At 46.0% G+C, this 22,306-nt stretch overlaps 1 protein-coding gene across 1 annotated transcript in view; it reads right to left on the bottom strand.

Annotated features, from left to right (window-relative positions):
• The window catches only part of MBIP (MAP3K12 binding inhibitory protein 1), a 103,946-nt gene that overhangs the window by 12,447 nt on the left and 69,193 nt on the right, over positions 1–22,306 (bottom strand). Inside the window, exons 5-6 of the mRNA XM_086936918.1 lie at positions 2,736–2,801; positions 1,056–1,208 (exon numbers count right to left, since the gene is read on the bottom strand). Of these exons, the coding sequence (XP_086793044.1) occupies positions 1,056–1,208; positions 2,736–2,801 (219 nt within the window). The remainder of the gene's footprint in view (positions 1–1,055; positions 1,209–2,735; positions 2,802–22,306) is intronic.

Here is a 22,306-nt window from a genome sequence, read left to right as displayed (position 1 = left end):
ACTCTCCCTCGTCGGATGACTGACGGACAAGGTGAAGTAGAAGAGCGTTTGGACTTCTTGTGTTTGTGGGACTTCCCCGATGACTTTGAATGCGATGATAAATGTCGAGAGGGGCTTTGCAAACTGTCCCAGAACCTGCCATAAAAACTGGACCTTGAGCACTGCAGAGTTGACTAAAGTTGTCTCTGTGCATGGCACAGCAGTCCTTGCACTGCTTGGAGTCAAGTCCCGGCTCTAGGCACCACAAACATACCGAGTGAAGGTTTGTCACCGACAACTGCGCGACAGTCATCACATGGTTTGAAACCGGCCAGTTTCTTTGGTGACATCCTCACTCCAGGAGATGAAAATCACAAAAAGAGCTGACAAAGTTGAAAAAGACCAGTAAAAAAATTACAGAGATTGGTCAGACCAGATCAACGCTATCTGGCGCGGAAAGGAAAGAACAGACGTGGTACTGAGCACATAATTTCTAACGCAGACACAGATCCAAACAACGCCACCTACTGGCGTTCCGGGCCACTGCTAAAAAATCTTCTGCATCCAGTCCGACGCCAGCGGATACTTGAAGGTAAGCAGTCTGTGGCTAAAAGTCTCTATCAGATCAATATTTAAAACAATAAAAGTGACCTTGTGTAATGTAACTGGTGCTCTTGTAAATTGCTCCAATACCTTTGAGTCAAGAGCTATATAAACCTACAAAAAGAAGTTTGGATAAAAATCAGTAGTTATTTGTATTTAATCCTTTTCAGTGCACAAAAAATCATGGCGGTTGAGTTTTTCCAGTGCTTATAAATAACTTTACTCTTATTTTCTTCTTTCTATCTCTCAGCACCATGAAGCTTTGACAAGTGTGCGCTGAATAAAAAACAGGTCCATACTGTAAAACAGACCTCAGACGTAGTCATCTCATAACCAAGGTATGAGGGAAGAATATAAAGAAGCAATCTATTGGAACAGCCAAACACGGACACAGAGCCTTGTGTTATCAAACTCACTCTTTAACAGTAATTACATTTGCGCAGTACATTAAATTAAAAGCAGATCATACAAACCTGACTGTAAGCGAAGGTGAGTCTCGATATTCTGCAACCTTTCCTCAACAGCCTGGTTCCCGCAATCTCGAGAGAGAGTACTGGGTTTGGTGCTGGATGTCGAGGCCAAATCAGGCCGAGTCTGCGGCCCATAAGTATTTACCACTCGAGAAACTATAAGGAAGGAGATAATTCTTTGCATCATGAAAAAGTGTCGCACTAGACACCATAATACCAGCTCCATGAAGCCAGCACTTTCTGACAAAATAACATTAAGTAAATATGCTGATGTTGAGCAGCAAATTAGATGCGACTATGTTCACCATTGAAGTGCCACCACCAACTGACCACGCATTTACTGCAGCAAACCGATCCTAATGCCAAATCTCATAGGACTGAAACTAAATTGTGAAAACTTGACAACCCAATAACTGCAAGAAATCTCGCGAAATCTCTCTCATATATATATACACACACACACACACACACGCCATACACACCCTCGCCTGCATCTGCCTTTGCGGTCTGCCACCCGACGACAACATCCCGGGAGGTAGGATCGCTGGCTGTTCGCTGTTTCCACCCGCAACAGACGGGCCTGGGCCCGAGGCCAGAAATGTGCCCCTCCCCACCCCCCCTCACCGACAAACGGTGCCTGATTCCAAGAAGGCGCCCTTGGGGACTCTCTTCCGATGACCGGCGAACACAGGCTCCAGGGACACGAACGCATGCCAGGGGAAACCTTTGCTTCTAACTTTGTTGCCTTCCATCTCTGCCAGGGCGCCGGGGATCTTTCTCCCCTGACCCTCCTCTGGTCTCCGGATTGAACTCCCCTGCCCAGCTCCTCTTGAACTATGAGGCTGTGACTTTGCTGCGGACTGCCTGTCCCCCCCTGGACCTGCTGGCTACGCCAGCCCTCTTCTGAACCTTCGGACTTGGACCTTCGCGCGCCCCGCCATTATCTCTATATGACGTGCCTCTTCTACTAACGTTTTTCTTCCACCATTTTAGTGACCTCTCACTGTCCTTTTGACTTTCCTACTGTCTCTCTTATTGCCTCTGACCAGTATAGGCCTAGAGTATATCCATTTATATCTCCTCCTCTTGTGATTCTATCTCTTGTACATTTGCAATTTTTTTCTTTTCTATTTGCACCTTTTGTAACGCGTGTAATCCTAAGTCAGCTGAAATTCCAGGAGCCTAGTCCCGACAGCTCGACGACTTTCGGAGGGCTGGATGAGGTCCCCCGCTACACGGCGGAGGAGGGCACTGGACATCGAATGCTGGCTTATGTAAAGCGCTCTGATAACCTAAACGGTTCAAGATCCTGAAATGTGCAACGTAACTGATTCTATGTAAACTGTTGTGACAACATGTAACGGAACTGGTGCTATGTAAAGCGCTCTGATAACCTTATCGGTTCAAGTTCGCGCTATAGAAAACTCTAAAAATAAATAAATAAATAAATAAATAAATCAACCCACAAAAGCTTCTGCCGGCATTGACCTCCACCCACACACTGACTCCCTGGGGCTCCAGCCACACACAACACTCCAGAGCTCAATCTGAAGACTGTCACCCCAGAGCTCTAGTCCTCCACTCATTGCCACCATGAAGCTGCTCACTAACAGTACCCCAATAAAGACTACCACCTCACTAGTCCTATGCCTGTAAACTGCCATTGTACTGCCGAGAACTGACCTTTGACATGACTCCTGAACCCAGGATATGGAGTGAACACAGCATCCGTTCTCGCACAACTGTTTTCTGAAAACAAATGAAGAAGATTCCTCATGAACAGAATGATCATGCAATAAAAGGCTACCCTTCTTTCCCTGATCAGTCTCTGTGGGTTTTTAATCCTGACTTCTGGGAGCCCAAGTGCATGCACCAAGCAGCTGCTTGTACTGACAACTGAGGATTTTCCCACTGGGAGAGGGGCATAAGGCAGCATGGGCACTCATTTACAGGGAACATCCAATGGCAGGGTCATGCTGCGGCAGGGATATCTAAAGGGTAGAAACACACTGTGTAGCAATTGACCTCTCTCCCATTAAGTAGGTATCAGGGACAGAAGCAGAATACATAGGTTTTCCCCGTTTTCAGTATCTTTTCTTTGGTAAACTATGTTTCCCACTCCCCCCAGTGATTTCTAAACCTTAAAAACAGTGGTTGTCGGTTACATATTTTCATGCTATTAAAAGCAACAGAAACTGTGTTTATGGAGCATTTTGCTTTTAGCATGGTTTGCTTTCTGCATTGATAGTGCATGGTATATAGACAGTGTACGTACAGTGTATATAAGGTCCAAACACATTTTTAATAGTCAACCTTATTGTAGTCCGCCATACAATACTTCTCCAATGAGTCTTTGGTCATGCGGCTCGCTCTTTCCGTCCCATGTAAACTTCTATCTGTGTAAAGGTCCTCTCAACATTGGCACTTGAGGCGAGCAATGCTATAACAGCAGGTACACAATTTGTTAACTCTTTCCACTCATATAGCTTTTCAAGCCAATATTTGTGCACCTTAAGATTCTAATTTCCTGGGACAGGTTCTGCAACATATGCGTTGAACTGGGCGCATATGCTCTCAGAGTAAATACAGCGGTCAAAAATGAAGCAGTACTTTCCAAAGATTGAAGAAAATTCCCGTTTTCAGAAGGGATCTAGAGTTTGTGCAGACTACCACTGTGAGGCTTCACGGACTTCAAATGCCACGGCCCGTGAAGGGACTTTTCTATGCATCATTGCAAGCCATTTCTCATGCATTGTAAAATAAAATTTCCTGAATTCTCCTCAATATTTCTTTCCCTAGCAAGCGACAAGCATTCTAATATGGAACATATAACACACAAGAAAAAAGGTCAGGGCACTGAAAACTTGCACTGGTATATATGTACTTCCATAAATTTGAGCAATGATGGTAGTGCAGGAGCTGGGAACCTGACCTCCCTGTTCCCTCAACTTTTGGATAGCCAAAAACAGAAGATTCAGATAAGCTCAGCACATAAACATATATTATCTAATCCCAATGTATATCATGGATTTAGTGATCCCAAGTTCAATCTTCTTCACAAACAAACAAATCCCCCAAAGAAAATATATGAAGCTCAGAATTTGTATAAGAAAATATTTGTTTTCTTCTTTATTCAGTATTTGATAGACGATCATTCATTTAAAATACAGTCAAAATCATAGCCATCATTGCTGACGCGGCGCGTTTCGTCTCCACAAGACTTCTTCAAGGCTAAAAGAACATACATAAAAACATACATAAGAAAATTTAATTAACCAATATTCATGCAATTTTGAAATGTTTTTATGACATTCAAAGCTATATTGGTTTGATCAGTAGAAACCACTTTTAAATAAACACGGGGGGATACCTTTCGAACACATATTGAATGGAGTGTATTTGAGAGCAATTTCTATAATTGCTCTTGTCTAAACAAACTTTTTCATAGCACATTATTTTTGGCTTTTTGGTGTTTTAAACTTGCCATGCAAGCATGCGCTGTGTTTTAATGCCAGTCTTTCTTCACACAAATATGTAAATATGGCTGGATTATTTGATTTTTTTTTGTATATAATCTTGGCCCTTTATGGATTCGCAAATTATTTGTAGAGTCCTTGGGCACTTCCCCGGTATGGGCATTAGAATTACTGTTCACTGCACAGTGCATTCAATCCTATTATGATATGTATACACTTAGATAACAACGTTATTCGTTCTGTCAGCCTAGAATAAGTAGTTGTTTTGACAAATGCTCGACTTCATTCTTTCAGTTGCATACGCTGCTTTGGTGGCCATCTTATAGTGATACTTGCCTAGGTTTCACATCCTATGTTTGGGAATTGATATCGTATGGTTTTAACCTTGTAGAGTAAAATTTTTGCTTTGAAAATGTTTGGTCCAATTTACAAATAAACATGTTGAGACGGCAGGTCGTTCTATAGTGCGGGCCGGTAAGATTTCGTACCTTATATTGTGGTAATAAATTTGTGTTATCATTTAGTTATATTGCTGTAATCTTTATATAGGATTTAGTGTAACAAATATGAACATGTCTTATTTTATTTGGTTACAGATTAGGGGCAACTGTACCACCTTGGGAGAAGTTCCACAAAATTAACAACAGGTCCTATAAAGGACAATACCTTGGTCTTTTAAAATGTAACAGTATGAGAAGTTCTATTAATATTGCAGCACATAACTTAGTTATGCACAACATGACTAGGATGGTAATTACAACCCAGTACATATTCTTGTTTCAGATTTAAATTACAATAGGAATACTATATCTCACCATTGAAGCTCTTCTTGCTGTTTTTTACTTGCTTTGGATCTGACCAGAAAACGGATATAAATACAGGAAGGTATGCAAGGTGATATTTTAAATTTGGTACTATCGTTGGTAACAATGTTGAGCTCATATAATCTGAATAAATACCAATGCACTAATGTTGTGTTAGTCTGTGTAATGTTGTTCAATACAGGCCATATGAGTTTCATATAAAATGTGATTGGTCTCTTTTAGTTTTGTGTATTTGACATTACACAACCAATTGGAAGCGCTTTTTCCATCCTTTTTTAATGTGGACAAAATGAATTAAACCCCGTCTGAATTGATGTTAGCCACTTTTTATGCTGAGGAACATGTCACTATATATTTAATGCATACTATTGTATAGGTATTATGTCAATAGGTCTCCCTGTATGCTCTTTCATCATATATGTTATTATTGACATTAAAAGATGACAAGTTTCAATTACGTATATATATTAGTTAGAAGGATAAACCCTGTGTATACTTAAAAGTGTTTCCTACTGATCAAACCAATATAGCTTTGAATGTCATAAAAACATTTCAAAATTGCATGAATATTGGTAAATGAAATTTTCTTATGCATGTTCTTATAGCCTTGAAGAAGTCTCATGGAGACGAAACGCGCCGCGTCAGCAATGATGGCTATGATTTTGACTGTATTTTAAATGAATGATCGTCTATCAAATACTGAATAAAGAAGAAAACAAATATTTTCATATACAAATACAGAGCTTCATATATTTTCTTTGGGGGATTTGTTTATGTTTGTGAATAAGACTGAACCTGGGATCACTAAATCCATGATATACATTGTGATTAGATAACATATGGGTATGTGCTGAGCTTATCTGAATCTAATATGGAACATGTTGCAGTGCCAAAGTCACTAAAAGTGTCGCCCAGCCTACTCAAGGAAATGTTTCACATCTGCACCAATCAATGCTGAACACTTAGTAGACAAGGGTGGTTTCAGACTCTAGTTTTTTTTTATTATGTCCACTATAGCAGTCATGTTTTCCTGTAACAATCTAAGAATGCAGTAAAGTGTGCTTTCTTTCACATCACATTTCTTGCCTTTGGTATCATCAGTAAGCAGCAATTTTGTAAACGTTCCCCACACGGATATTATAGCATTCACAGCCTCGAGGACTGAGAACCATCAGCTTAATGACACAGTAGGGATGACCAGAATGGACTACTAAGTCAATTGCCAGTCAGTCATTCAGCCAAATTCTCTTTATTCGAGATAAAAACTCATAAAAGCATAGTACATTTAAAAACCGTTTTGATCCACAATAAAAAAGAATGCATTTACAACCTCCAGTGTGTATGTGCTTTTTTCATAATACAAAAAAAAGAGACAATATTTGCACGAGACAATTAAAAGAATAAAAGCGTCTTGACTTCAATAGTATAAAAAAGGGACAATAAAACCAATCAAAAATTCATATAAGTATAAAACCAATGAGTACCCATACAATATAATCGGGTCAGTCCAATTGTCTAGGGGGGTAAAAACTAGGAAGCATAAATTATTCTCAAAAGTCCTACATTCACAATAGGAATTTCTTTCTGATGGACCATGACCACCCCAAAAATTTAGCAACTGCCACAGAAATGACCGGTTCAGTGCTAGTGCAAATTATTCTTAGAGCCACCTTACTCTCCCTCGTGCCAAGCAATTTGCACATCGCTCTTAGCCAGACACGTCTGGGATTGAGTGGGCCCCGCAGACAAAGAGGAAACGGGCAATGGTCTCAATTTCATTATTACAAGCCGGACAAACATTAGAATTAGCTTCAGCCCATCTCCCTGTTAACGATCTGATTGGGAGCGACCCCACTCTGAGCTGGAAATAAAGTTTCCTGTCCTCAGGCTTAGTTATAATGTCCCAATAGGGCTCTAGTGTCAGGGAGACTTTTGCCTCCAAAAAGTGACCTTCCAGGGAGGAGGGATCTGCATCGTTCCAGTTCCGGCTGGCTACCAATTCCCAATACTTTGCTTTTATGATGTCTTTAGATGGGAACTGGGCTAGCTCTGGGTTCTCCCATAACCCCTTCATGCCCATTTTCTCAAGTAGTCTGCACAATTCCTTTAGCCAGCCTATCTTATGGAATTTGTCAATTTTAATTATTTCCAAAAAACCCCGCGCATAGTGAACAAGATCAGGAATAACCCAAATACGACGCCAATATAAAATGGGTCGTAATCTAGCCATGTCTGATAGGGCTTTCCTGCCTAGTTCATAGCGCAGTGGCTTCATGGGCGTACTTTTAGGGAGGGCAGTAAGATTTCGCAGAAATTTGTTTTACGTGAGTGTTAGTGAGGCTAAGTTGTCATAACCCCAAAGTTCGGCACCATAAAGTGCCGAGCTAAGGGCTTTTGCCTCATACACTTGAAGTGCAGGCAGTATTGGCTTGGTTAAAGATTTACTATGTTCAACACTTATAGCACCTGCATCTTGGCAGAGTTGAAGGGCCGCCATTTCAATATGCTTCCCCCATTTTACACCCTTTGCTATATGGATACCCAGGTAGACGAAGTCCGGTACCATCTCCACCTTCGGTCCATCCATGTAAAAATTCCCTTTGAAGCTGGCATGTGGGTTGAATACCATCAGCTTTGTCTTGGTTACATTGACTTCCAGCCCACGATCCACACAAAAGACCTCAAAAATCTTCAGGGCACGCTGGAGTCCACTAGGGGTTTTGGATATAGTGAGCGTGTCGTCGGCAAATAATAACATTGGCGTTTTCACACCGTCCAAGATGGGAGCATCTACGGATCCAGACAACATACGCTCCACTACACCATTGATATACAACGAGAAGCGGGTGGGGGCCATGGCACAGCCATGGCGCACTCCCCGCTCTACGGTGAACTCGGCAGTAACTTGCCCGTGCCTCCCCCACTGTATTTTGGCATAGTTTGACTCATGCAGTCTCATTGCTAGCGAGAGGATTTCCAGCAGCATAACCATCTCTGCTAGCACTTTCCACAACTGGGAACTGGGGACTAAGTCGAAATCTGCACGCAGGTCAATGAAAGCAGCATAGAGGCTGCCTTTCCCTAGCTGTACTGTCTTCCAATGTAGTAAGGTAAACCGGAATATATGGTCTATGGTGCTAGTTAGCTTACGAAAGCCAGCTTGGAAAGAAGACCAAATATTGTTTTCTTCAACCCAGACCATGATTTTCGTTAGTGTCATTTTTCCTATCACTTTTTGTACCATGTCTATTAGGCTAAGGCTAATGGGCCTATATCTCCCGGGGAGAGTTTTGTCCCCTTTCTTGTACACCAGTACTATTACAGCCCCTTGCCAAGACTTTGGTACCGGTGCCCCTACCGCCACAGCATTGGCCAGCTCCATTATGTACCTGCCCCTAAGTCAATTGCATTCTTCATTAACTTTGAAGATTGTAAAGCTGCTTTCTGCATACCATCTAAGAAGCGGAAAGGATCTCTTACAGGGGAGCACTTCAGGTCAGGTATCAATATTTACAGGTCAACACACACCTTTTTCATATACGTAGCTGAATCTCTGCAAATACAAACAATATTGCTCCAATCTTTGTTGCAACAGCATTCCAAGTGACACTGTTCCATGTTTTCCAATTGTAAGGTGCCATGTTTACACTACAAAATCAGATGCTTGGTGACAGCACTCTTTTCACATATACCTGTGAATATACCTTGCATTAATTTATTAAAGCCTGGAGTGTTTGGCAATTCACCTATTAACCCTACTTCTAATGCAGTATCTGAGGGCAGCAGCAGAGTACAGCAGGTGGACTTGCGCCCGGGGTGCGGGGGCAGGGGAGGCATGCTGGGTGGTTGTCTATGCTAGTAGATGTATCCTGCAGCAGGTACCTGGGGGCAGACGCATGGTGCACAAGACAGTGCGCTTCTAGCGCTTTATCTGAGAGCAGAAGCAGAGTGGATCAGGAAAGCTTGCGCCCGGGGTCTGTGCTAGCAAGCTAGCAGGTTTACGCCACAGCGGGTACCTGGCACCAGATGCATGGTGAGCAGGAGAGCATGCTCTTAGCAGTGTATCCAAGGGCAGAAGCAGAGAGGAGCAGGTGAGTCCGTGCTAGCAGGTGTAAACTGCAGCAGGTACCTGGGGGCAGACACATGGTGCACAGGAGAGCTGCTTCTAGCGGGGTATCCTAGGCCAGCGGCAGAGACAATCGCACACTACGGCTGACAAGTCCACAGGAAAGAATAGAGAATGGAGTGTTTGCAAATCGAAAGACTGTTCTTGCAAAGCAGAGAGGATTGGAAATGAAAAGCTGGAGAGAGAATATCCAATAAAAAGAATGGTACATGGATAAAGGAGGGAGGGCAGTGTCACAGTAAGAGGGGGAGGACCTACGTAAAAGGTATAAAGTTACAGAATCAAAGAGGAGGGAAGAAAGATGGGAGCCAATTGGTGGGGGGGGGGGACATGAGAGAACACACTATGGAGATTTCAGAAGCTATCAGGGGAAGGAAAGGGGCGACAGAAAAAAAGCAAAAGGTAAACAAATAAGAATGGGATACATCGGTATGAGAGAAGCATGGGAGAGAGGTAGGGCGATTGGAAAGTCAAAGGAAAACATTGTAGTGAGAGCGCGGGACGGCAAAGAGAGCAGTCATTATGTTAAGTAGCCCAATTACACTCCGTTTATGATCACAATGTGCCAACTCCCTGCTTCTCCAGCACTACGTGTGTTCACAGTTTTAGCTTTGAAAGTTCATATCGGCATAAAGATCTTTTTGAAGCAATAGGTCATACTTCTGACTCCTCGAAACTAACAGTGAAAACTTCTACGAGAAGAACCTCCAGGGCTTCAGCTGCGCTTTTATCTTGTTACTGGTAGAGAAATGAAACATCAGCAAGAAAGACACTTTACACTGAGGGGCTGTTAGAATACAAACCCAATGGTTTGGAGTCAATGGCCTTCCAGCTCCAGACACTTTACACTAAGGGGCTGTTAGAATGCAAACCCCATGGTTTGGAGTCAATGGCATTCCAGCTCCAGACACTTTACACTGAGGGGCTGTTAGAATGCAAACCCCATTGTTTGGAGTCAATGGCATTCCAGCTCCAGACACTTTACACTGAGGGGCTGTTAGCATGCAAACCCCATGGTTTGGAGTCAATGGCATTCCAGCTCCAGACACTTTACACTAAGGGGCTGTTAGAATGCAAACCCCATGGTTTGGAGTCAATGGCATTCCAGCTCCAGACACTTTACACTGAGGGGCTGTTAGAATGCAAACCCAATGGTTTGGAGTCAATGGCATTCCAGCTCCAGACACTTTACACTGAGGGGCTGTTAGAATGCAAACCCCATGGTTTGGAGTCAATGGCCTTCCAGCTCCAGACACTTTACACTGAGGGGCTGTTAGAATGCAAACCCAATGGTTTGGAGTCAATGGCATTCCAGCTCCAGACACTTTACACTGAGGGGCTGTTAGAATGCAAACCCCATGGTTTGGAGTCAATGGCCTTCCAGCTCCAGACACTTTACACTGAGGGGCTGTTAGAATGCAAACCCCATGGTTTGGAGTCAATGGCATTCCAGCTCCAGACACTTTACACTGAGGGGCTGTTAGAATGCAAACCCCATGGTTTGGAGTCAATGGCATTCCAGCTCCAGACACTTTACACTGAGGGGCTGTTAGAAAGCAAACCCCATGGTTTGGAGTCAATGGCCTTCCAGCTCCAGACACTTTACACTGAGGGGCTGTTAGAATGCAAACCCAATGGTTTGGAGTCAATGGCCTTCCAGCTCCAGACACTTTACACTGAGGGGCTGTTAGAATGCAAACCCAATGGTTTGGAGTCAATGGCCTTCCAGCTCCAGACACTTTACACTGAGGGGCTGTTAGAATGCAAACCCAATGGTTTGGAGTCAATGGCCTTCCAGCTCCAGACACTTTACACTAAGGGGCAGTTAGAATGCAAACCCAATGGTTTGGAGTCAATGGCCTTCCAGCTCCAGACACTTTACACTGAGGGGCTGTTAGAATGCAAACCCAATGGTTTGGAGTCAATGGCCTTCCAGCTCCAGACACTTTACACTGAGGGGCTGTTAGAATGCAAACCCAATGGTTTGGAGTCAATGGCCTTCCAGCTCCAGACACTTTACACTAAGGGGCTGTTAGAATGCAAACCCAATGGTTTGGAGTCAATGGCATTCCAGCTCCAGACGCTTTACACTAAGGGGCTGTTAGAATGCAAACCCAATGGTTTGGAGTCAATGGCATTCCAGCTCCAGACACTTTACACTGAGGGGCTGTTAGAATGCAAACCCCATGGTTTGGAGTCAATGGCCTTCCAGCTCCAGACACTTTACACTGAGGGGCTGTTAGAATGCAAACCCAATGGTTTGGAGTCAATGGCCTTCCAGCTCCAGACACTTTACACTGAGGGGCTGTTAGAATGCAAAACCAATGGTTTGGAGTCAATGGCCTTCCAGCTCCAGACACTTTACACTGAGGGGCTGTTAGAATGCAAACCCAATGGTTTGGAGTCAATGGCATTCCAGCTCCAGACACTTTACACTGAGGGACTGTTAGAATGCAAACCCAATGGTTTGGAGTCAATGGCATTCCAGCTCCAGACACTTTACACTGAGGGGCTGTTAGAATGCAAACCCAATGGTTTGGAGTCAATGGCCTTCCAGCTCCAGACACTTTACACTGAGGGGCTGTTACAATGCAAACCCAATGGTTTGGAGTCAATGGCCTTCCAGCTCCAGACACTTTACACTGAGGAGCTGTTAGAATGCAAACCCCATGGTTTGGAGTCAATGGCCTTCCAGCTCCAGACACTTTACACTGAGGGGCTGTTAGAATGCAAACCCAATGGCTTGGAGTCAATGGCATTCCAGCAGCAGACACTTTACACTGAGGGGCTGTTAGAATGCAAACCCAATGGTTTGGAGTCAATGGCATTCCAGCTCCAGACACTTTACACTGAGGGGCTGTTAAGAGTGCAAACCCAATGGTTTGGAGTCAATGGCCTTCCAGCTCCAGACACTTTACACTGAGGGGCTGTTAGAATGCAAACCCAATGGTTTGGAGTCAATGGCCTTCCAGCTCCAGACACTTTACACTGAGGGGCTGTTAGAATGCAAACCCCATGGCTTGGAGTCAATGGCCTTCCAGCTCCAGACACTTTACACTGAGGGGCTGTTAAGAGTGCAAACCCAATGGTTTGGAGTCAATGGCCTTCCAGCTCCAGACACTTTACACTAAGGGGCTGTTAGAATGCAAACCCTATGGTTTGGAGTCAATGGCCTTCCAGCTCCAGACACTTTACACTAAGGGGCTGTTAGAATGCAAACCCCATGGTTTGGAGTCAATGGCATTCCAGCTCCAGACCCTTTACACTGAGGGGCTGTTAGAATGCAAGCCCCATGGCTTGGAGTCAATGGCATTCCAGCTCCAGACCCTTTATACTAAGGGGCTGTTAGAATGCAAACCCAATGGTTTGGAGTCAATGGCATTCCAGCTCCGGACCCTTTACACTGAGGGGCTGTTAGAATGCAAACCCAATGGCTTGGAGTCAATGGCATTCCAGCTCCAGACACTTTACACTGAGGGGCTGTTAGAATGCAAACCCCATGGCTTGGAGTCTATGGCATTCCAGCTCCAGACACTTTACACTGAGGGGCTGTTAGAATGCAAACCCCATGGCTTGGAGTCTATGGCATTCCAGCTCCAGACACTTTACACTGAGGGGCTGTTAGAATGAAAACCCTATGGTTTGGAGTCAATGGCATTCCAGCTTCAGACCCTTTACACTGAGGGGCTGTTAGAGTGAAAACCCAAAGGCTTGGAGTCGATGGCATTCCAGCTCCAGACACTTTACACTGAGGGGCTGTTAGAATGCAAACCCTATGGCTTGGAGTCAATGACATTCCAGCTCCAGACACTTTACACTGAGGGGCTGTTAGAATCCAAACCCCATGGCTTGGAGTCAATGGCATTCCAGCTCCAGACACTTTACACTGAGGGGCTGTTAGAATGCAAACCCAATGGTTTGGAGTCAATGGCCTTCCAGCTCCAGACACTTTACACTGAGGGGCTGTTAGAATGCAAACCCAAAGGTTTGGAGTCAATGGCCTTCCAGCTACAGACACTTTACACTGAGGAGCTGTTAGAGTGCAAACCCAATGGTTTGGAGTCAATGGCCTTCCAGCTCCAGACACTTTACACTGAGGGGCTGTTAGAATGCAAACCCCATGGCTTGGAGTCAATGGCCTTCCAGCTCCAGACACTTTACACTGAGGGGCTGTTAAGAGTGCAAACCCAATGGTTTGGAGTCAATGGCCTTCCAGCTCCAGACACTTTACACTAAGGGGCTGTTAGAATGCAAACCCTATGGTTTGGAGTCAATGGCCTTCCAGCTCCAGACACTTTACACTAAGGGGCTGTTAGAATGCAAACCCCATGGTTTGGAGTCAATGGCATTCCAGCTCCAGACCCTTTACACTGAGGGGCTGTTAGAATGCAAACCCCATGGCTTGGAGTCAATGGCATTCCAGCTCCAGACCCTTTATACTAAGGGGCTGTTAGAATGCAAACCCAATGGTTTGGAGTCAATGGCATTCCAGCTCCGGACCCTTTACACTGAGGGGCTGTTAGAATGCAAACCCAATGGCTTGGAGTCAATGGCATTCCAGCTCCAGACACTTTACACTGAGGGGCTGTTAGAATGCAAACCCCATGGCTTGGAGTCTATGGCATTCCAGCTCCAGACACTTTACACTGAGGGGCTGTTAGAATGCAAACCCCATGGCTTGGAGTCTATGGCATTCCAGCTCCAGACACTTTACACTGAGGGGCTGTTAGAATGAAAACCCTATGGTTTGGAGTCAATGGCATTCCAGCTCCAGACCCTTTACACTGAGGGGCTGTTAGAATGAAAACCCAAAGGCTTGGAGTCGATGGCATTCCAGCTCCAGACACTTTACACTGAGGGGCTGTTAGAATGCAAACCCTATGGCTTGGAGTCAATGACATTCCAGCTCCAGACACTTTACACTGAGGGGCTGTTAGAATCCAAACCCCATGGCTTGGAGTCAATGGCATTCCAGCTCCAGACACTTTACACTGAGGGGCTGTTAGAATGCAAACCCAATGGTTTGGAGTCAATGGCCTTCCAGCTCCAGACACTTTACACTGAGGGGCTGTTAAAATGCACACCCAATGGTTTGGAGTCAATGGCATTCCAGCTACAGACACTTTACACTAAGGGGCTGTTAGAATGCAAACCCCATGGCTTGGAGTCAATGGCATTCCAGCTCCAGACATTTTACACTAAGGGGCTGTTAGAATGCAAACCCAATGGTTTGGAGTCAATGGCCTTCCAGCTCCAGACACTTTACACTAAGGGGCTGTTAGAATGCAAACCCAATGGTTTGGAGTCGATGGCCTTCCAGCTCCAGACACTTTACACTAAGGGGCTGTTACAATGCAAACCCAATGGTTTGGAGTCGATGGCCTTCCCGCTCCAGACACTTTACACTAAGGGGCTGTTAGAATGCAAACCCCATGGTTTGGAGTCAATGGCATTCCAGCTCCAGACACTTTACACTAAGGGGCTGTTAGAATGCAAACCCCATGGTTTGGAGTCAATGGCCTTCCAGCTCCAGACGCTTTACACTGAGGGGCTGTTAGAATGCAAACCCCATGGTTTGGAGTCAATGGCATTCCAGCTCCAGACACTTTACACTAAGGGGCTGTTAGAATGCAAACCCCATGGTTTGGAGTCAATGGCATTCCAGCTCCAGACACTTTACACTGAGGGGCTGTTAGAATGCAAACCCCATGGTTTGGAGTCAATGGCATTCCAGCTCCAGACACTTTACACTGAGGGGCTGTTAGAATGCAAACCCCATGGTTTGGAGTCAATGGCATTCCAGCTCCAGACACTTTACACTGAGGGGCTGTTAGAATGCAAACCCAATGGCTTGGAGTCAATGGCATTCCAGCTCCAGACGCTTTACACTGAGGGGCTGTTAGAATGCAAACCCTATGGCTTGGAGTCAATGGCATTCCAGCTCCAGACACTTTGCACTGAGGGGCTGTTAGAATGCAAACCCTATGGCTTGGAGTCAATGGCATTCCAGCTCCAGACACTTTACACTAAGGGGCTGTTAGAATGCAAACCCCATGGCTTGGAGTCAATGGCATTCCAGCTCCAGACATTTTACACTGAGGGGCTGTTACAATGCAAACCCAATGGTTTGGAGTCGATGGCCTTCCAGCTCCAGACACTTTACACTGAGGGGCTGTTAGAATGAAAACCCTATGGTTTGGAGTCAATGGCATTCCAGCTCCAGACACTTTACACTAAGGGGCTGTTAGAATGCAAACCCCATGGTTTGGAGTCAATGGCATTCCAGCTCCAGACACTTTACACTGAGGGGCTGTTAGAATGCAAACCCCATTGTTTGGAGTCAATGGCATTCCAGCTCCAGACACTTTACACTGAGGGGCTGTTAGCATGCAAACCCCATGGTTTGGAGTCAATGGCATTCCAGCTCCAGACACTTTACACTGAGGGGCTGTTAGAATGCAAACCCCATGGTTTGGAGTCAATGGCATTCCAGCTCCAGACACTTTACACTGAGGGGCTGTTAGAATGCAAACCCAATGGTTTGGAGTCAATGGCATTCCAGCTCCAGACACTTTACACTGAGGGGCTGTTAGAATGCAAACCCCATGGTTTGGAGTCAATGGCCTTCCAGCTCCAGACACTTTACACTGAGGGGCTGTTAGAATGCAAACCCCATGGTTTGGAGTCAATGGCATTCCAGCTCCAGACACTTTACACTGAGGGGCTGTTAGAATGCAAACCCCATGGTTTGGAGTCAATGGCATTCCAGCTCCAGACACTTTACACTGAGGGGCTGTTAGAATGCAAACCCCATGGTTTGGAGTCAATGGCCTTCCAGCTCCAGACACTTTACACTGAGGGGCTGTTAGAATGCAAACCCAATGGTTTGGAGTCAATGGCCTTCCAGCTCCAGACACTTTACACTGAGGGGCTGTTAGAATGCAAACCCAATGGTTTGGAGTCAATGGCCTTCCAGCTCCAGACACTTTACACTAAGGGGCAGTTAGAATGCAAACCCAATGGTTTGGAGTCAATGGCCTTCCAGCTCCAGACACTTTACACTGAGGGGCAGTTAGAATGCAAACCCAATGGTTTGGAGTCAATGGCCTTCCAGCTCCAGACACTTTACACTGAGGGGCTGTTAGAATGCAAACCCAATGGTTTGGAGTCAATGGCCTTCCAGCTCCAGACACTTTACACTAAGGGGCTGTTAGAATGCAAACCCAATGGTTTGGAGTCAATGGCATTCCAGCTCCAGACGCTTTACACTAAGGGGCTGTTAGAATGCAAACCCAATGGTTTGGAGTCAATGGCATTCCAGCTCCAGACGCTTTACACTGAGGGGCTGTTAGAATGCAAACCCCATGGTTTGGAGTCAATGGCATTCCAGCTCCAGACACTTTACACTGAGGGGCTGTTAGAATGCAAACCCAATGGTTTGGAGTCAATGGCCTTCCAGCTCCAGACACTTTACACTGAGGGGCTGTTAGAATGCAAACCCAATGGTTTGGAGTCAATGGCCTTCCAGCTCCAGACACTTTACACTGAGGGGCTGTTAGAATGCAAAACCAATGGTTTGGAGTCAATGGCCTTCCAGCTCCAGACACTTTACACTGAGGGGCTGTTAGAATGCAAACCCAATGGTTTGGAGTCAATGGCATTCCAGCTCCAGACACTTTACACTGAGGGACTGTTAGAATGCAAACCCAATGGTTTGGAGTCAATGGCATTCCAGCTCCAGACACTTTACACTGAGGGGCTGTTAGAATGCAAACCCAATGGTTTGGAGTCAATGGCCTTCCAGCTCCAGACACTTTACACTGAGGGGCTGTTACAATGCAAACCCAATGGTTTGGAGTCAATGGCCTTCCAGCTCCAGACACTTTACACTGAGGAGCTGTTAGAATGCAAACCCCATGGTTTGGAGTCAATGGCCTTCCAGCTCCAGACACTTTACACTGAGGGGCTGTTAGAATGCAAACCCAATGGCTTGGAGTCAATGGCATTCCAGCAGCAGACACTTTACACTGAGGGGCTGTTAGAATGCAAACCCAATGGTTTGGAGTCAATGGCCTTCCAGCTCCAGACACTTTACACTGAGGGGCTGTTAGAATGCAAACCCAATGGCTTGGAGTCAATGGCATTCCAGCAGCAGACACTTTACACTGAGGGGCTGTTAGAATGCAAACCCAATGGTTTGGAGTCAATGGCATTCCAGCTCCAGACACTTTACACTGAGGGGCTGTTAAGAGTGCAAACCCAATGGTTTGGAGTCAATGGCCTTCCAGCTCCAGACACTTTACACTGAGGGGCTGTTAGAATGCAAACCCAATGGTTTGGAGTCAATGGCCTTCCAGCTCCAGACACTTTACACTGAGGGGCTGTTAGAATGCAAACCCCATGGCTTGGAGTCAATGGCCTTCCAGCTCCAGACACTTTACACTGAGGGGCTGTTAAGAGTGCAAACCCAATGGTTTGGAGTCAATGGCCTTCCAGCTCCAGACACTTTACACTAAGGGGCTGTTAGAATGCAAACCCTATGGTTTGGAGTCAATGGCCTTCCAGCTCCAGACACTTTACACTAAGGGGCTGTTAGAATGCAAACCCCATGGTTTGGAGTCAATGGCATTCCAGCTCCAGACCCTTTACACTGAGGGGCTGTTAGAATGCAAGCCCCATGGCTTGGAGTCAATGGCATTCCAGCTCCAGACCCTTTATACTAAGGGGCTGTTAGAATGCAAACCCAATGGTTTGGAGTCAATGGCATTCCAGCTCCGGACCCTTTACACTGAGGGGCTGTTAGAATGCAAACCCAATGGCTTGGAGTCAATGGCATTCCAGCTCCAGACACTTTACACTGAGGGGCTGTTAGAATGCAAACCCCATGGCTTGGAGTCTATGGCATTCCAGCTCCAGACACTTTACACTGAGGGGCTGTTAGAATGCAAACCCCATGGCTTGGAGTCTATGGCATTCCAGCTCCAGACACTTTACACTGAGGGGCTGTTAGAATGAAAACCCTATGGTTTGGAGTCAATGGCATTCCAGCTTCAGACCCTTTACACTGAGGGGCTGTTAGAGTGAAAACCCAAAGGCTTGGAGTCGATGGCATTCCAGCTCCAGACACTTTACACTGAGGGGCTGTTAGAATGCAAACCCTATGGCTTGGAGTCAATGACATTCCAGCTCCAGACACTTTACACTGAGGGGCTGTTAGAATCCAAACCCCATGGCTTGGAGTCAATGGCATTCCAGCTCCAGACACTTTACACTGAGGGGCTGTTAGAATGCAAACCCAATGGTTTGGAGTCAATGGCCTTCCAGCTCCAGACACTTTACACTGAGGGGCTGTTAGAATGCAAACCCAAAGGTTTGGAGTCAATGGCCTTCCAGCTACAGACACTTTACACTGAGGAGCTGTTAGAGTGCAAACCCAATGGTTTGGAGTCAATGGCCTTCCAGCTCCAGACACTTTACACTGAGGGGCTGTTAGAATGCAAACCCCATGGCTTGGAGTCAATGGCCTTCCAGCTCCAGACACTTTACACTGAGGGGCTGTTAAGAGTGCAAACCCAATGGTTTGGAGTCAATGGCCTTCCAGCTCCAGACACTTTACACTAAGGGGCTGTTAGAATGCAAACCCTATGGTTTGGAGTCAATGGCCTTCCAGCTCCAGACACTTTACACTAAGGGGCTGTTAGAATGCAAACCCCATGGTTTGGAGTCAATGGCATTCCAGCTCCAGACCCTTTACACTGAGGGGCTGTTAGAATGCAAACCCCATGGCTTGGAGTCAATGGCATTCCAGCTCCAGACCCTTTATACTAAGGGGCTGTTAGAATGCAAACCCAATGGTTTGGAGTCAATGGCATTCCAGCTCCGGACCCTTTACACTGAGGGGCTGTTAGAATGCAAACCCAATGGCTTGGAGTCAATGGCATTCCAGCTCCAGACACTTTACACTGAGGGGCTGTTAGAATGCAAACCCCATGGCTTGGAGTCTATGGCATTCCAGCTCCAGACACTTTACACTGAGGGGCTGTTAGAATGCAAACCCCATGGCTTGGAGTCTATGGCATTCCAGCTCCAGACACTTTACACTGAGGGGCTGTTAGAATGAAAACCCTATGGTTTGGAGTCAATGGCATTCCAGCTCCAGACCCTTTACACTGAGGGGCTGTTAGAATGAAAACCCAAAGGCTTGGAGTCGATGGCATTCCAGCTCCAGACACTTTACACTGAGGGGCTGTTAGAATGCAAACCCTATGGCTTGGAGTCAATGACATTCCAGCTCCAGACACTTTACACTGAGGGGCTGTTAGAATGCAAACCCCATGGCTTGGAGTCAATGGCATTCCAGCTCCAGACATTTTACACTAAGGGGCTGTTAGAATGCAAACCCAATGGTTTGGAGTCAATGGCCTTCCAGCTCCAGACACTTTACACTAAGGGGCTGTTAGAATGCAAACCCAATGGTTTGGAGTCAATGGCCTTCCAGCTCCAGACACTTTACACTAAGGGGCTGTTACAATGCAAACCCAATGGTTTGGAGTCGATGGCCTTCCCGCTCCAGACACTTTACACTAAGGGGCTGTTAGAATGCAAACCCCATGGTTTGGAGTCAATGGCATTCCAGCTCCAGACACTTTACACTAAGGGGCTGTTAGAATGCAAACCCCATGGTTTGGAGTCAATGGCCTTCCAGCTCCAGACGCTTTACACTGAGGGGCTGTTAGAATGCAAACCCCATGGTTTGGAGTCAATGGCATTCCAGCTCCAGACACTTTACACTAAGGGGCTGTTAGAATGCAAACCCCATGGTTTGGAGTCAATGGCATTCCAGCTCCAGACACTTTACACTGAGGGGCTGTTAGAATGCAAACCCCATGGTTTGGAGTCAATGGCATTCCAGCTCCAGACACTTTACACTGAGGGGCTGTTAGAATGCAAACCCCATGGTTTGGAGTCAATGGCATTCCAGCTCCAGACACTTTACACTGAGGGGCTGTTAGAATGCAAACCCAATGGCTTGGAGTCAATGGCATTCCAGCTCCAGACGCTTTACACTGAGGGGCTGTTAGAATGCAAACCCTATGGCTTGGAGTCAATGGCATTCCAGCTCCAGACACTTTGCACTGAGGGGCTGTTAGAATGCAAACCCTATGGCTTGGAGTCAATGGCATTCCAGCTCCAGACACTTTACACTAAGGGGCTGTTAGAATGCAAACCCCATGGCTTGGAGTCAATGGCATTCCAGCTCCAGACATTTTACACTAAGGGGCTGTTACAATGCAAACCCAATGGTTTGGAGTCGATGGCCTTCCAGCTCCAGACACTTTACACTGAGGGGCTGTTAGAATGAAAACCCTATGGTTTGGAGTCAATGGCATTCCAGCTCCAGACACTTTACACTGAGGGGCTGTTAGAATGCAAACCCAATGGTTTGGAGTCAATGGCCTTCCAGCTCCAGACACTTTACACTGAGGGGCTGTTAGAATGCAAACCCAATGGTTTGGAGTCAATGGCATTCCAGCTCCAGACACTTTACACTGAGGAGCTGTTAGAGTGCAAACCCAATGGTTTGGAGTCAATGGCCTTCCAGCTCCAGACACTTTACACTAAGGGGCTGTTAGAATGCAAACTCAATGGCTTGGAGTCAATGGCATTCCAGCTCCAGACACTTTACACTGAGGGGCTGTTAGAATGCAAACCCCATGGCTTGGAGTCAATGGCCTTCCAGCTCCAGACACTTTACACTAAGGGGCTGTTAGAATGCAAACCCCATGGTTTGGAGTCAATGGCCTTCCAGCTCCAGACGCTTTACACTGAGGGGCTGTTAGAATGCAAACCCTATGGCTTGGAGTCAATGGCCTTCCAGCTCCAGACACTTTACACTGAGGGGCTGTTAGAATGCAAACCCAATGGTTTGGAGTCAATGGCCTTCCAGCTCCAGACACTTTACACTGAGGGGCTGTTAGAATGCAAACCCAATGGTTTGGAGTCAATGGCCTTCCAGCTCCAGACACTTTACACTGAGGGGCTGTTAGAATGCAAACCCAAAGGCTTAGAGTCGATGGCATTCCAGCTCCAGACACTTTACACTAAGGGGCTGTTAGAATGCAAACCCCATGGTTTGGAGTCAATGGCATTCCAGCTCCAGACACTTTACACTAAGGGGCTGTTAGAATGCAAACCCCATGGTTTGGAGTCAATGGCATTCCAGCTCCAGACACTTTACACTGAGGGGCTGTTAGAATGCAAACCCCATGGTTTGGAGTCAATGGCCTTCCAGATCCAGACACTTTACACTGAGGGGCTGTTAGAATGAAAACCCAATGGCTTGGAGTCAATGGCATTCCAGCTCCAGACGCTTTACACTGAGGGGCTGTTAGAATGCAAACCCTATGGCTTGGAGTCAATGGCATTCCAGCTCCAGACACTTTGCACTGAGGGGCTGTTAGAATGCAAACCCTATGGCTTGGAGTCAATGGCATTCCAGCTCCAGACACTTTACACTGAGGGGCTGTTAGAATGCAAACCCCATGGCTTGGAGTCAATGGCATTCCAGCTCCAGACACTTTACACTAAGGGGCTGTTAGAATGCAAACCCAATGGTTTGGAGTCAATGGCATTCCAGCTCCAGACACTTTACACTGAGGGGCTGTTAGAATGCAAACCCAATGGCTGGGAGTCCTTGTCAGAGTGCAGCACAAAGGCACTTACATTTGAGAGGCCCGAGAGTACCTTGCTTCCTCACCTTCTCTTGGGTGGAGACAGAGAGCAAATTCAAGCTTTGAGAATGATGATTTCTCATCTGATATCCTTTAG

This window comes from Lissotriton vulgaris, chromosome 9 (assembly GCF_964263255.1).
Source record: "Lissotriton vulgaris chromosome 9, aLisVul1.2, whole genome shotgun sequence".
NCBI lineage: Eukaryota > Metazoa > Chordata > Amphibia > Caudata > Salamandridae > Lissotriton > Lissotriton vulgaris.
This window is presented reverse-complemented; position numbering and strand designations above follow the sequence as displayed.